Here is a 15,886-nt window from a genome sequence, read left to right on the forward strand (position 1 = left end):
CCATGCTTGACCAGTACCTTTATCTGACCCCCCCATGCCTGTTTACTGTTCTCTGTCAGCTTTTCCTTGTCCCCTGCAGCTGCCATATCTTTTGATATCTTTTGCTTTTGGAATCTTTTGCTTTTTGAGATCTTTTCCCCTTTTCTAGGGATTGTGTTCCCTAGGGTTTCCCCTATAAATAATAATGTTAATATCTTAACACTACACACACAAACACTTATTATCTTTCTCTTCCTTTGCTCTCTGCCGTTGATCCTCTGTCGCCTCCCTCTCTGCCTCCGTCTTCCTCCCTGTTCTGCCCTGCTTTTCCGGTAATATATATATTATATATAATAATTTACTTATTAATTATGCTAACTTATAATCAAGACTTAAAACCAATCGTTAAAACGATAATATTTAATTATAGGATAACTTTGCTTGTTAAGAGTTGGTTCTTGCTTTATCTTACACCGCACCGTTTATCAAGTGAGTAATCTCGTACCTAATCCCTTTTTATTTTTAATGTTTTGGGATGTTCATGTGTTCATACAAACTTAGAGTCTTAAACTTGTTTATGAACTTTAGTCGCGCAGTATCCCATGTGTTGAGGACGTTTACTTGGCTGTTTATTTGTATGTGTGTATCATTAACCGCTTTGTTCGGCCTATTCCGAAGTTTTCATGGATCCATTAGATGAACACGGGAGACCTATCGTTTACAGTTTTCTTTACACTTGCACAGATGTTTTCTTGTTTTTGTGCTCATTTGGGAGCACGGATTGAACTATGAACTATGATCTATTTAGGCTTGATCACAATCTGATTACACCCTTGTTAAACACCAGACATACACGTGTTGCGCGCAGATTTATTGTTATCTATTATCTATTAAACTTGATTTCTCACCAACACGCAAGTGTTTGACGTTTTATTTTAACACATGTTCAGGTTTGCTGTAGCTACATTTGGAGCTTGTGGACACGTAGGACGTTTTTTTTTTTCTTTTGGACCTAGATTAAAATGTATCAAGACAAGTTATTATTGTTCGAATATTTTGTCTTATAATATATTGATTTATGTTGATTTATGTTATCTTGTGTTTACGTTGCGCGTGCGCGAATGAATATATTTATTAAATATTGACACCCAATAGTGTCACGAGTAATGAAACAATATGTGGCGCCCCGATGTATAATCCGCCTTTGGTCGGGGTGTTACACCGATTAACCTGACCCTATTACACGGTTTGACCAAATTAATAGTCGTAACTGAGTCCATGTAGAATGTAGATAACAAAGGGAGAACACACTAGTTAATATTATTTTGATAAAATTGCTTAATAGTAGTCTGGTTGTTTCTTTTAGAAGAGGTCATCTGTTCGAGCTTCGGCGTCTGCATTAGTGTGTGGTTTTATCTAGTTGTTGGAGTTTCCGTTTACGTGGGGTTTTTTAGTTGGATAGAAGCGTCAAATATTGAAGACCTTGAAATCTCGTCACAAATAAACTCTGAAAAGAAAACGTTCAAAAAAATATCACACTATTTATAAGACTCATGTAATTTAATTGAGATTGTTACATGTGATAAGATAATGATATATTATGCGGAGAATATATAGTTTTATATGATTTGTATATGTAAGGCTGAGGGGTGTGGGGGGCGCGAGAGGGGGCGTGAGTGGGGGCGCCATCCAATAATATTGTGACGTGTGGCAGAGAGAGAAACTTGATTAGATGGGTATTGGTAGTGGTGATAGCGCCCCGGGGCATGGTGTGGAGGGGCGCGAGAGGGGGCGCGAGAGGGGGCGCGAGCGGTTTATTTTTTAATTTTTTTATAAATGTATTAAAAAAACGTATTATTAAAAAAACTAGTAATTATTTAAACAAACACACATTAATTAAAAAAACACATTAATATATAAAAAAAAATTGTATGTTGGATGGTTGAAAGCCGGATGATTGTTGCGACCCCGAATAAAATATCGGTTGGTCCGGTGCCGACCATAAATCGTCGTAACTGTAATCTGAATCTAGGTTTCGAATATAGGGTGATTTTGGGTTTTGGGTGTGGTGTGTGAGAATGGTTTTGGGTGTGCTATGTATTAGTGAGTATATATTTTTGATATATGTAAGTGATATATATAGAGATTGATAATTGGTGAAAATTTTTTCTTCATCATCTTTCTTATTATTATTCTCCATAATAACTGGACCACCAGCATTACCAGTTCCATGATCTTCACCTCTTTCTTGTAAAATGGGTTCACTCTCATTACTATTATTATTATTATTATTTGACTCCGGTCCAATTTCAGACTCATTTGCAACCCTCGGCTGCACTGAACCACCACCACCGTGAACGGAGCTTGAAGAGCCAACTTCACCGGAAAAGATGGAAACAAAGCCGGTTCGTTTAGCCCAGAAAACTTCACCGGAAAATATGATTACAATAACAAACAACAATATGTTATATGCCCAGAAGAAAATTTTTTTTTTTTTTATTTATCCAAGAGCCCAACGGCTCAATTCACTCTTCCCAAAGCCGGTCACGAGCGCTACCTCCCTTGCGCCTGCCTCGTTTTCCGCTCTCGCGCCCCTCTCGCGCCCCTCTCGCGCCCCGGTGGTGTGGCTCTCGCGCCCCGGGGCGCTATCGAACGCCTTCTCGCGCCCCTCCTAGCGCTCCGCACCCCTCGGCCTAAGGTCGTGCGTCAAGCAACGTTTTAATAAAATAATAAAAGTGTGATTTTTAACTTACGCATTTAACAATAAACTAATGAAAAGGTTGTTTGTCTCATTCACACTAATAATAATATAATAATGAAAAAATTGATATTTTTTAACCCACGTTGGTAAATTTTAAACCAACACTCTTAATCAGTGTTTTGAAGCCTGACCGGTCCGACCGAAACCCGGTCTCTATACCGGGACGGGTCGGGTCGGGTCACCCTTGCTAAGAGCACCAAGCGATTCTTGTCATATATATAAGAATATTATCTTGTAAACTCATCTCTTTTTAGAGTTCATGAGTTTATATTCGATTAATATGAGACAAGTTCTATTTTCTTTTTATATATATGTTGGATAATTTCACTTTTTTTTTCCAATTTGAGATAAACTTTCTTATTTCTTTAATATGAGATGCTTTCATTTTCTTATCTCATATTCTCCATTACTTATTTTAAGAATATTTTTGGTCCTTTACCTTTCACATATTGTAAAAATAGACCGAAATTTTCGGGATGTTACAAAAGTTTTTTAGTTGGCGCCCAAAACTTTGATGATTCCACTAACACCACCCTGACAACATGTTGTCGGTATAGGATATAGGTCGTCCCAAAATTAAGAGTCGTGCCTTGCCTATGCTGACGACATGTTGTTGGGATAGGTGATCTTCCCGAAGACAAATATTGTCGGTATAGGTTGCCGGGTTAGAGAAGATTTCTTGTAGCGTTTTTCCAAACTTTTGGCATCTAGCCCCAGCATGCACTAGAACTGAAGAAGCCAAAAAGATAGAACAACAAACCGTAAGAAAAATTGACTTTGATTTTATATTTTTGTAAAAGTTAGTAAATGATAAAAAGTTAATTTGAAAAAATATATAAAGTTTAAACTAGTTTTATAATAATAAATGGTTATAAGACGCTCATATAAACTAAACATACCATTTTGTAAGAGTTAAGTAGTTTGCAAAACCTTAACTTCAAATGTTATTATAAAACTCGGGACTTTAAAACAAATCCAATACTTTAATATTTTAAAAATAAAGTGATTTTATAAAATTTGTAAATGATTTTTTCTTAATAAAATATATACTAATGACTTTTCTTTTATAGCTGCTTCACAATATAGTTTTTGCCTGTAAAAGCTTTTATAATCAAGTCTTTTGACAATAGGTTAAACATTTTAAGAGTTCAAAAACTAGGATACGTACTTTTCTTCACTCTATATTTGATTCAAAATCCAAAACAATACCGAGAGAAGAAAAAGAACAAGATCAATATCAATGTCAATAGGTGAACATATAAGTTAATGGTACCTTCATTGTATACTCATTTTACGAACTTGATATAGTAACTTTTATGTGGTGGTCACTATGCAACTAGTGAGATGATTATTGGTAACTAATTCCAACTTATAACAAGGGAGAAAAAATGGTGGCTCTCTACCTCATTTGAGATAAGTCGAGGTAATCTCTGCTATCATATAGAAACGGGTTGTATGATGACATTTAACGATTTAGAGTCAAAATAGTAAACAAACAACTTCGGATGGAAGAATAATGAGCAAGTATGTTAGACTTGTTAATATCCACCTAACTATTATACATTTGATGTTAACCTTCTCTTCTCTCTTTATTCTCTTCTCTCTTTACGTACATACAAATCGTATATAACGGATGTATTCAAGTTTATATAAAATATTAATTTTAAAAGTTATGAAAGGAAATTAAAAATAAAATAATTATCTAAATAAAGAAAAAATCACTAAAAAAAATATGTAGTCAAACCCTTGCGGTAATTGGTAACTTAAGTATGACAAATTGTCAATATATATATATATGCTACTGACACATAATTTAGGTGTTGTTTGTTCTTTTAGATTGTGTTTGTTTTTGCTTATAAGGTCTGCAAGAGCTTATGTCTGCGGGCGCTGCGGACATAAACTTTTGTAGATTGTTTGTTTAAAAAAAATCTGAAAACTGTTTTTATGGTCTTAAAAAATAAGTTTTTTTTATCATCTTCATACATCTTCACAATTCTTAACATCATACTAAGTATCAACACTTAAAGTCCGCCACCACCACCACCCAACGTCCGCCACCATGTAACATCCGAAATATTCTAATAATAAATAAAGAAAGTTGCGTTAAATTGTCGTATGTTAAATAATGCTAACTAGCATCTAATAAAGAAATGATCATGGACTTGAACTAATTAAGATGGATTAAGGGGAATGGGCCTTAGGTCAATGGGCTTTAAGGGATATAAATATCCCATAAACCATCCTAAAACCCTAAATCCTCATTTCTTTCCATCATAATCCCTACACACTCAAAAACACACACATACACTACACCACATACGGCCGCCACAAGAGAGAGAGAGATTCGAGTCCAAACGAACGCTAGTTGGGATTAGATCGTTATTACTCGAGCTATATACAAGATTGAGAGTTCATAACCAAGTTAAACGAGCATTAAAGGTATGTCTTTTACCTTAAAGTTTACATTTTTGTTAACGTTTAACCCTGAAACTTAGAACGAGAATGGATCGGGTGTAAATGAAACGTAAAGTTGCAAACTTGATGATAAAACGAACCTAATGAACCCGTGAGCATAAACGGCTAGTTAAAATGGAACCGTAAGATATAGTTTTGAACGTTTTAATCTTAAAGGTCCAAACTTTACGCGCTTTCGGGTCAAGTTTTATCCGAAAATGAACATGAGAATGTTTACGGGTTTGATCCGTGTCATATCCAAGGATTTCACGACGAAACAAATATGATTAAGGGGTTTTAGAGCGAACAGTAACTATTGCTGAGCAACTTCGCCTGCAAAGCTAAGTTCGCTCAAGGTTTAAGTTCGCCAAGACTAAGTTCGCCAAACATTAATTTCGCTTAAGTTAACTTCGCATCTATACAAGTTCGCCTACTATGAACTTCGCGTAAACAAGTTCGCTGATGATAAGTTCACATGACGTTAAGTTCGCTTACAGTAAGTTCGCTTAATGCTAAGTTCGCTTATTGTTAAGTTCGCTTAACGATAAGTTCGCATGAGTTAGCGAATTAGGAAATAAATTAAAATCCTAGTGAAAAATGTGTTAAAACAGTTAATAGAAATAAAATTTTTCCAAGCTGACCTGGCAGCTCGACCCCAGCCAGGGGCTCTGCCCCTTGGACCCTGCTAGGGGCTGCCGCCCCTAGACCCCGCTGCCAAGGGCGCTGCCCCCGGACCCCCGTTCGTTGTGGGTAATAACTAAGACTAGAAATACAATGTGAGTAGTAGTAGTTAATTGATACGTGTAATTATTATACAGTCAGCTGTGCGCAACTGAAGAAAGGGATTACCATTAACGGTGAACCTAACCGCATTTAGGCTGTGTGCATACTCGACGTGATTGTTAAACATTTACCCTAAGTGATAAGTGTATGCCTTACGTGATTATGTGAAAGGTAAGAATGATTGCTTGCCGGTACGTGAACGATCTTCGGATATTGCACGTACTGTCAAGCTATAATGCTATGTATGAAATATGAATGACATGTATGTACGTTATGAATGAAGGTAAGAGATAGACAGGTAGAAAAGGGACCAGACCCTAATAATATCTGTGATGGTAGGGACCAGACCCTAATAATATCTGTGATGGTAGGGACCATACCCTAATAATATCTGTGATGTTAGGGACCAGACCCTTATAATACCTGTGAGGTTATAGGGCGGAAGGCTCTTTAAATAGGATGGATAGTTACGTAAGACAAGTAAGTATGAATAATGTACACCCATTCGGGCGTGTGTGCAAGTATGTGAACCGATTGCATGTTGTATGATTAACTAGAACTCACTCAGCGTAGCTGACTTTTAGTATGCACGCAGGTGAGTAGAATGAGGCAACTCGCTTGAGGGGACACGTGGCATTGAATAAGAGGCTGGCATCGGAAGGCTCAAGAAGTTTAAGTTTAATGCTTTGATTTATTTTGAAAGACGAGATGTTGTTTTAAGACAAGATATGGTTGTTATGAAATATTTTATGAAAGTTTTTATATTCTGCGAGTGTTTTAATTAACTTTGATATTTAAAACTGCGTTTATGAGTAAATCCAACGTCCAAATGTGAGGCACCGGTAACGGGGCCTTACACACCACCACCACCATCCACCGTCCGCCGCCACCACCACCACCCACCGTCCGCCAACACCACCATCAACCACTCACCACCACCACTGTTAACCACCCACCACCACCGTCCATCACCACCACCACCCCCGTCGGCCACAACCGCCGTCCCATACCACTGCTATCCACCACCACCCACCGTCCTCGCCACCACCACTCGCCACCACCACCACCCGCCACCGCCACCACCCACCTTCCGCCGCCACTACCATCCACCACCACCACCCCGCCACCACCCGCCACAACCATCCACCACCCACCACCACCATTCATCACCACCGCCGCCCATTGTCGGCCACCATCACTGTCCACCACCCACCACCACAACCGTCCATCACCACCACCCATCGTTCACCGCCTACCACAAATCGTCTACCACCACCCACTTTCATAGTTCGTACACCACTACCAATTATTTTAGCAGTCTACAAACGTTAAAGGACTTTTATCTACTGTAATATATATGATATGTAACTATTTTTCAGCTTATGCAGACAATTTCCAGTTTATAAAACAAACAGTATTATATTTTCATATTGCAGACCTTCAAACCACATATTTAGTTGCAGACATTAAATCAGATGAAATTAGATTGCAGACAATTTTTTTCTTCAAAAACAAACAACACCTTAGAGGTAAAATGTCTGCAGTCTTCGGACCACATCTACAGGCATCTGTAGCAAAAGAGGTGGACCAAAAAACTTCGCAATCTGCAAAAAGAAGACTGTTTGTTTTTAATATCTGCAGACTGCTAAAATCAAACAGATATTTTAAATAAGCTGAAATTTAAATAAAAAGTCTTTCAACATCGAAATTTAAATAATAGTCAAATAACACTGAAATAATATCTATAAAACCACAACAACATTTTTTTAAACCACTTGTTTCGTACTTTGCATAAACAATGTTATTTGATGTATGTTGTGCTTAAACAATGTTGAAGGTGAATTGTGAAAGTTGAGAACAATTCCTCTTCTGTATCTATTCTTTCTTTTGCTAACATATAAAAATATATTACAAAGATGAAAATACAAAGAAACTTGTTTTAGGGTTATATATTATATTCAAAAAGACTATTAGATGTCAACAAAACCCAAGCCCAATTCATCCTATTTTAAAGTCTAAATGTCCAATCATATAATCCTAGGTTCATTCTCGTCAAATCTAATAACATTATTTCTTTAGCAGAAACATACATGACCATTTGTAATATGGAGATACCACATATGTAGATTGCTAAAATAAATGCTAACGTCTGTAGATTGCTAAAACAAATTGGTGGTGGTATACGAACTGTGGTAGTTGGTGGTGGTGCTGTTGGATGGTGATATTGGTAGTGGTGGGTGGTGGTAATGGATGGTGGCGCTGGTGGTAGAAGGCGGTGGTGGGTGGTGGACTATGGTGGTAGATTGTGGTGTCGACGGACAGTGGTGGTGGTGGTGCTGGATGGTGATGGTGATGGTGGTAGTGGTGGGTGGTGGTGGATGGTGGCGGGTGGAAATAAAGCGGTGGTGTTGGTAGAAAGTGGCGGTGGGTGGTGGATAGTGGTGGTGGACGATGGTGGTAGTCGGTGGCGGTGATAGACGGTGGTGGTGGGTGGCGGACGATAGTGTTGGCGGACGATGGGCGGTGGGGTGGGCGGTGGTGGTGGTGGACGGTGGGTGGGTGGTGGTGATGGTGGACAGTGTGTTTTGGTAGGGTGTGGTGTTTTAACCTTTTGCAGTCCTTATAAGATTTCAGAAGTGGATGGGCCAAGTCTGGGCCAATAAGAGTTTGCGCAGACGTTTTTTAATGACACGTCTTCGAAAAAACAAACAGTCTGCAGATGGCAATGCTTGCGCGTAGTCTGCACCGCGCAGACAAAAGAGGCCGCGCAGACCTTCTAGGTATCACTGTGCCACACATGCCATATGGTAGGGTAAAGTAACCAAACTAACTAGTCGTATAACATGACTAAAATGGTAATACGAGACATATGTGGGCCAAATTGTACACTCGTATGATGTGTTTGACTGAAATAAATGGCTAATATGCAATGTTTTCATAACCGGACCGGACACCGAATCGGATGGTCTACCGGTTCAACCGGTCGAACCGGCTGAATAAATTTGGTCAAAAAATGACGGATCAAGCTTAAAAATTGATTTTTTCAAAAAAAAAATACATTTTTTCTTAGAAGACCGGTTCAACCGGTCCGGTTTTCCGGTTCGACCGGCTGAACCGGTTCCGACCGGCCGGTTCCCTGTCAGCCAAGCGAACTATGTGAACCGGACCGGTCGGTGGACCGAATCCCGATCGGACCGGTTCGAACGGCCGGTCCGGTCCGGTTTCAACAACATTGCTAATATTACTACCAAAAAAGCCACATTATGTTTGGTAATCGAGGTTCTTATTCCGAAATCAACACAATTACATTGAAATTAAGATGAAGACGACATGGGTTTGAAAACCTGATAGAAGTTCACAGAACAGAAAAATAATCGAATAAAACTTTAATTAGAAAGTGAGTATGAACGTTGTGTTTCCTTCAAAACTCGGAAGCAAGGAGTCACAATATCGAGACGAGACAACAATGGAAAAGGAAACCTCAATTAATTCGGTTAATTACACGGTATTTGTTTTGAGCAAAAGAGGCCGTGGCGAAATGATGAAAATAAGGGAGGCAAGTAGGCAACACACGTGAGGATCAGGTCACATACTCACAGTAGCATAAATGATATGAAAGTCTTGGCACAATCTTATAGTTACCAAGTCAAAATGGTATTGAGAACCTTAAAACCCACATGAAAAGTAAAACAACTAGATCTGCAAATTGGACAATAAAAACATTAAAATTAAACATTTATAACCATTTTCCCCTTATCATATTGCAAGAATAACATCATACAACTCGTTTGATATGGTTAAAAAAGGTCATATTACGATTTGTATGATGTGATAGGCAAGTTGGTGTACACTTTTGAGATAGTGTACTGATAGCATATTGGAACATCTATCGAAATTCGAGTGACTTTAAAGGAAACAAAACTAAGTGACCTTATTTGAACATTTTAAAACCTTAGATTTTAACTCTAAATAAATCATTCGGGTTTTCGCTCAGGCATTTAGTGGTTCATCGGCAAAGGTGAAACCTTTAAATACCTTGGGTTTGGAGGGCTTGGAAAGTCTTGGGTTTGATTTCCATAGATGGCAAGAATTTCCCTATTCTACAAAAGAAAAAAAGAAATTTGATCAAACATACTCATATTTTGTGTTATGAAATTATAGAAAAGAATCTAATTTATGGATATATGACATCCAAAATATGTGTTATGCAATTTGAACCTAACAAAAACACATGTAGAATTACGTAGCAAAATGCTATTTTAAAATGGAAAAACCAGCCAATCACGTAAAGCCGTTAATGTTTTAGCCACGTGCACACAAAATTTGCCATTGAAAAAAAATAGTAAGTTATTTTTTACATTTTAAGTTATTGTATTTGTATTTGTTACATTTTAAGGTTATGCTTCCAAGTACGTAGTCAACCTAATTCTACTTAAGTTTTAATTCATTCGTTCTGAAATATATGCATGTTTCAATACGAGTTTTTAAACATCTGGAAAAATATTCTTTGGTTAATAATAGATCGACTTTTAATAAAGAAAGGCAATTAACTTTTGTCGATTAGAGACTTTATTATTATTATTATTAATTTTTTTTGTCAATAAGACACTCTAAACTTCTAGTGACTTATAACTTTGCACCGACATCTCACCATATATATTTATCTTTGATTCTTTGGTTGATTAATTTAAGGCATGTTGTCTTTCTTTGTGCTTTTCCGGCTTCCTTAATTTGTGGCTGTCTTACTTGCGACCATATAGCTAGGGTACCCTTTGCACTATATATACTAACTCAATAATAATATTAGTGATCAAGAACAAATACTATCCTAGCGTACTAGGATACATCAAGTGAATAACACATATTCTACTTCTGTACGTACTGCATGCAACTATGCAAGTATAATCACATAACATCAGCTGCAAAAGTCTTTACATCTGAAAAATTACTAAACAAATGAGCATCATTGACGTATGTTACTTGCAATGACTGCTATTCGTCGGCAGCTACTAATGGATTTGCAACGACATCAGGTAAAATTTTAAAAAAAATTTCCAATTCTAGATTTCGCAGGTTTTGGTGGGAAATCATTGCTGGAATATCCAACGGTATACGAGGATAGGGTTCTGATAAGACTGCCCCAGGCGTTTTCAGGTGTTTGTCGGTGTGGGGCCAATGCCAACGGACAATCAGCCAGTACTCCGTTGGTAACTCATTCCATAAGATTGCCAAACTGACTTTTCAGCTATTTGTCTCTGTGGGGCCATTTCTGACGGATAATTTGTCCGCAAGCCCATTGAGATATATGGTGAATTTTATGAAATCAATATGGACTGATTTGATGGTTGTATATGGACTGATTTGAAAGGAATTGAGCTGTTAGCACTGGTCAATACAAAAGTCAAAATTCAGGCTTACAGTGAAGAAATTTGACTTAGCAGGTCTCGAGTTTTGACCAGCTGCAGATTCTATATTTTTCTGTTAACTTGAATTGCAAAGTTTGCTGGTTGCAAATTAAGATTGACTCATTGACCAAGTTTAATTACAAAGCTGCAGATTGGATTAGTATAGAAATTGTAGATTCATAGTACTGAAATGATTACAAGAACATTTTGGGGATAATAAAACTGAAAGCTTATTCTCACTCACAAGCAATGTTCTCAAAGCCGGACCAGATATCAAATTCAAATCCGTCGTCTTACAAGCTCACTGGTTGACCGGACGAACCAGTTCGAAGTTGTTTGAAACAACTATAAAAGAAAACCAGTGATTGCTTCAATAGTTTGTATGAAACAGGCAATAGTGGTGAGAAATGAATCGTTTGATACGATAAATTAAGAATAGTCTGTGATAGATTAAGGAAAAGACTCGTGTGATACAATAGTGACCTGTGAAGATTAGAAAAATAAAAGAAATCCTGTGACTATACAACTACAAAGAAAAATTCGAGTGATTCAGATTATCCAAAAATCTATGCGCGATGGATTTAAGTTCGTGTGATACGTACGAATCGGGTGCAATCAAAGAAACTGTAAAAGTTATTTATGTGACGCATATCATAAGAACCATGTGTTGCGGTAAGCATGAAACAAGATCAGCAAAAAGAAGACTCAGACTTGGATCAACAATTAGAGGGTGATTTTTCGCCTTAATTGTTAACCAAGTTTGAAAGAAAACTTTTGGAGTCAATTATGTAAGGGTTAGTTTGTAATATTGTAAATTATAAACGACGTGTCGGTCGATTCTTGGGCTATAAACCCATCAACATTCTCTAAACAATGAGAACGCTCGGTCGTTATTAAAGATTCACTTGGGTTAATTCATTTATTTGTTCTTCATGGTTCTTGAATGATTGAATGGATTGATGCAATGATCGGTGGGACCTACATTGACCCACTTTAATCGTACCCGCTCCAGTTGTTAATCCGACCGACCAATCGGGCTGTAAAAGCCATGCATGGACCCCTCAGAAAATCATTATTATTAGATATATTATAAAATTTATTTAGGGCCCATAAAAAATAAAATTGACCTTAAACAATCTATATGTGATCTAACTTTAAATTAAAAACAAGATGACAGCACTTTATTTTAATTGGTAGAAAGAAAGCATAAATACAACCTCACAATGAAATGAAAAGGTAAACAACTGACTCCATGAGAAACTACCATGCATGCAAACAACTAGACTTCAGTCCAAGATGGAGGAATAAGGAATGAGGAGATCATCACCAATGCTCTTTCTGGTTGGTAGCTTGGAACCATATGCCCCGCGCCTCGTACTGTGGTCAGTACCAATCCTTTTTTGTAGCCTACTACATATCCTCCAACCTATTACATTCATGCCATACATTATGTTAATTCTGGATGTCATAGTATCAATAATATCAATTCAGTTGTTACGTCTCAACTCTGTTGATGTTAGACATATTGTGTACCTCTTTGTTACAGTACCATGGGAGCCAAGCAGTCTCTACAGGAAGCTTCAACTTGTTTACCGCGTACCTTGAGGATGTAACTGAGACCACTCCATCATGGTCTCCACTGTAAGTCCGTCATGGAACAAATATTATGTTTCATGTGCATGTATAACAAGCGTACCAAGTTCAAATATGTATCTGATCGAACCACTCAATATAGTGCTTACCTGTATATCCAGACACTAATGCCACTCTGAATTAGCAGATCGATGGTAGGCAAAATGGTTTCTGGACTGTCTTTCACATAATTGCTACCACTACACACATTTAAAGAATGATTGGTCAGCTCTTTTGATTATGACTTTTTAACAATCATGTGAAACGTTGTGTTTTTAATGTTACTATATAAGTTTAGAGAAAAAGGAGTACTTGCAATGAACCCATGAGGTATGTTGGGCGTGAAAAGCTTCTTGCACTTTTGCACTATTAAGATAGGTGGATACATAATCATCAGAGCAAGGATCAAAATTCTTGACCTGTTAGAAGTACATCATGTTGTTATCTAGTAATGACTGGTTTTATGGCCAACTATATATATGTTATTCATTTAATAGAATTATAAAACTTACAGATCCTGGAAATCCAGATTTTTGTGTACCAACATCACATGATGGACCATAGATGTTAATTACGTCAATATTACCATGTTCGCTGCCTCCTTGGAATTGATAATCCTCACATTTAGCCGAGAAATTACCGGAAACATAATCGCAGTACTTATTGATCTCTGCATGTGTCTCGTCTGAGTTCAAGGCATGCGTCCAGAAGTAGTCATACCTCCCTTGCACACAGCTATTGTGATCTATCAATGCATTCCCAATCTGCAAGTACAATTAGATAGTGAATTACTGAATTAGTGTTTATGTTCTTGAGGGCGTAGCGCATATCACTATGATACGTGCTTACAGCAATCGCGCGTAGATTAATAAATGTTTGGTTTCTTTTCTTGTTCTCTGAGCAAATGAGGGACGCAAGCTGAGGTACATAGTGACCTGCATAGCTTTCACCCGTAATAAAGAAATCATGGGTTTTGTATTGAGGAAATCGATGTAGCCAGTTGAGGAGGAAAGTGTAGGAATCTTTAGCCGTGTGTTTGTCCCCTGTCATATAGTCCGATGATCTGTTTGAATACGAGAATCCCACTCCAACAGGTGACTCCAAGAATAGTACATTTGCCACTATTAATTTAATTCTCATATTTGAGCCTTTTAACATTATATCTATGCAAACAATTATAAGATTAATGGAAGAAACATATTTTACCATTATTCCAAGCATAATCATTGCGGTAGAGCGTTTTCCCATCACTGTTTACCCGAAACGGTCCAAGTTCTTCCATGGCTCCATATCCAAGGGACGAGCATCCGGGCCCTATAGAAATATTTTATGCATCACCATATATTTTCTTGCCTAGATTGAAACCGAATAAACAAATTATTACCTCCATTAAGCCACAGAACAAGAGGTTTGGATGAAGAACTGTGAGGTGATTCAGCAAAGTAGTAAAACAATGCCCTGCCAGCCTCTGCATCAACTGTTACGTATCCCGCATAGTGATTGAAATCGACTTCTGGTTGGCCTGGCAGCTTATCAATCCTGTCTGCTTCCATTGATCCTTCTTGCGGCACAATATGAACCGGAGATAAGTTTGATATATCTTGTTCTGTCCATTGTCCTGCATGTGGCGGGTTCTCTGATCTTCTTGATAGGAACAATTTGTTCAGGTTGCTGATCTGGTTATCCTTTCTTGCAAGAGAAATGGACAGAAAATAAAGTGAAAAAACCAGGAATAAACATGAAATGTGGGTCATTTTAGCTGTTGTATGTAACAAATTTTATAATACATATATGTGTGCTTCTATGTGTGTGTGTTTATATATCCAAAATCCTGCTTGCAAACTTCTTCACGAATCTTTTGTGTTTACTCTTTCTAGCCTATAACTTTTCATTTGGTCTAATCCAAATTAGGAATATTATTCCCAAACTGTTTTTTGTGTTGCTTACAAGTTTTGTATTTTGCAAGTCTTACAACAATTTGTTAATTTGAACTTAATTTTCACTTATAGATGCCTATTACCAGCAATAAGATAATTTTTCGTCTAGGGGCAACGGTGCGGGTCAAAACCATTTGTACTTTTAAATGATAAAATAATCTTGCATAGTTGAACACGTTATTATATTGGGTTAGATGTTATATACAAGTTCATGAGAACTTAATAGAAATGGTAACCAAATTTAAAAATTAAGATACAATGCTGTTCGCACTTGACGGACAAGGATTAAACTTGTGTTTCAACACATTATAATAGCGTATTAGCTCTGCAAAAAGTTTGGATGCACCATCAAATCGATTTGACAAACTGTTAAATATAAGCATTGCAAATCATTTAGGGGATGTAGCCCCCCTTGAGCGTTTGTGTATGTAGATTTAATATTGTGATAAGGGATCTAAGTAGATTTTATTAAGTTTTCTACCAACAAAAAGTAAAAGAATAATATTGTTGGGTCAGTTAGAGAACCATAATACGGAAAAAAACAAAAAAAGAGGACCTGGCATTTGCTACTAGTTATACAATGTTATATCTATAAATGTTTAATTTTTTGTTACAACAGAAAGTTTAATGTATATGGCAATTGGTAAGTATGGAATTTTCGTATATAAGTATCTCTAACTGATTTGATAATAAGTATGAGTTACAATATGTCACAAATTAAACTCTTCACCATTAAACCTAGAATAACATAAATACACACAAATCTTCTACACAAATTACAAATAAAACGATTCTGCTCAATACAGAGACAAGATAAGAGTATAAGGTGTTGTTTGTTTTTCAGAGGTAAAATGTCAGAAGACTGCGAAACCACATCTGCCAACATCTGTAGCAGAAGAGGTGGACCAAAACTCTGCAGTCTGCAACAAGAAGAC

The 15,886-nt window shown here is 37.2% G+C and overlaps 1 protein-coding gene across 1 annotated transcript; it reads right to left on the minus strand.

The window, feature by feature from the left end:
* Nucleotides 1-13,406: 13,406 nt before the first annotated feature.
* LOC143578920 (serine carboxypeptidase 1-like) lies at nt 13,407-15,076 on the minus strand. The gene is made up of 4 exons (XM_077062369.1): nt 14,399-15,076; nt 14,221-14,328; nt 13,864-14,135; nt 13,407-13,778 (listed from the first exon to the last, which is right to left on the minus strand). Exons 1-4 carry the CDS (start codon nt 14,766-14,768, stop codon nt 13,497-13,499), a joined length of 1,032 nt encoding a protein of 343 aa, XP_076918484.1. The 5' UTR covers nt 14,769-15,076; the 3' UTR covers nt 13,407-13,496.
* Between the last annotated feature and the right edge of the window lie 810 nt (nt 15,077-15,886).

This window comes from Bidens hawaiensis, unplaced genomic scaffold, assembly GCF_021521415.1.
Source record: "Bidens hawaiensis isolate Kalapana, Puna unplaced genomic scaffold, B.hawaiensis_p1.1 tig00029390_1, whole genome shotgun sequence".
Taxonomy (NCBI): Eukaryota; Viridiplantae; Streptophyta; class Magnoliopsida; order Asterales; family Asteraceae; genus Bidens; species Bidens hawaiensis.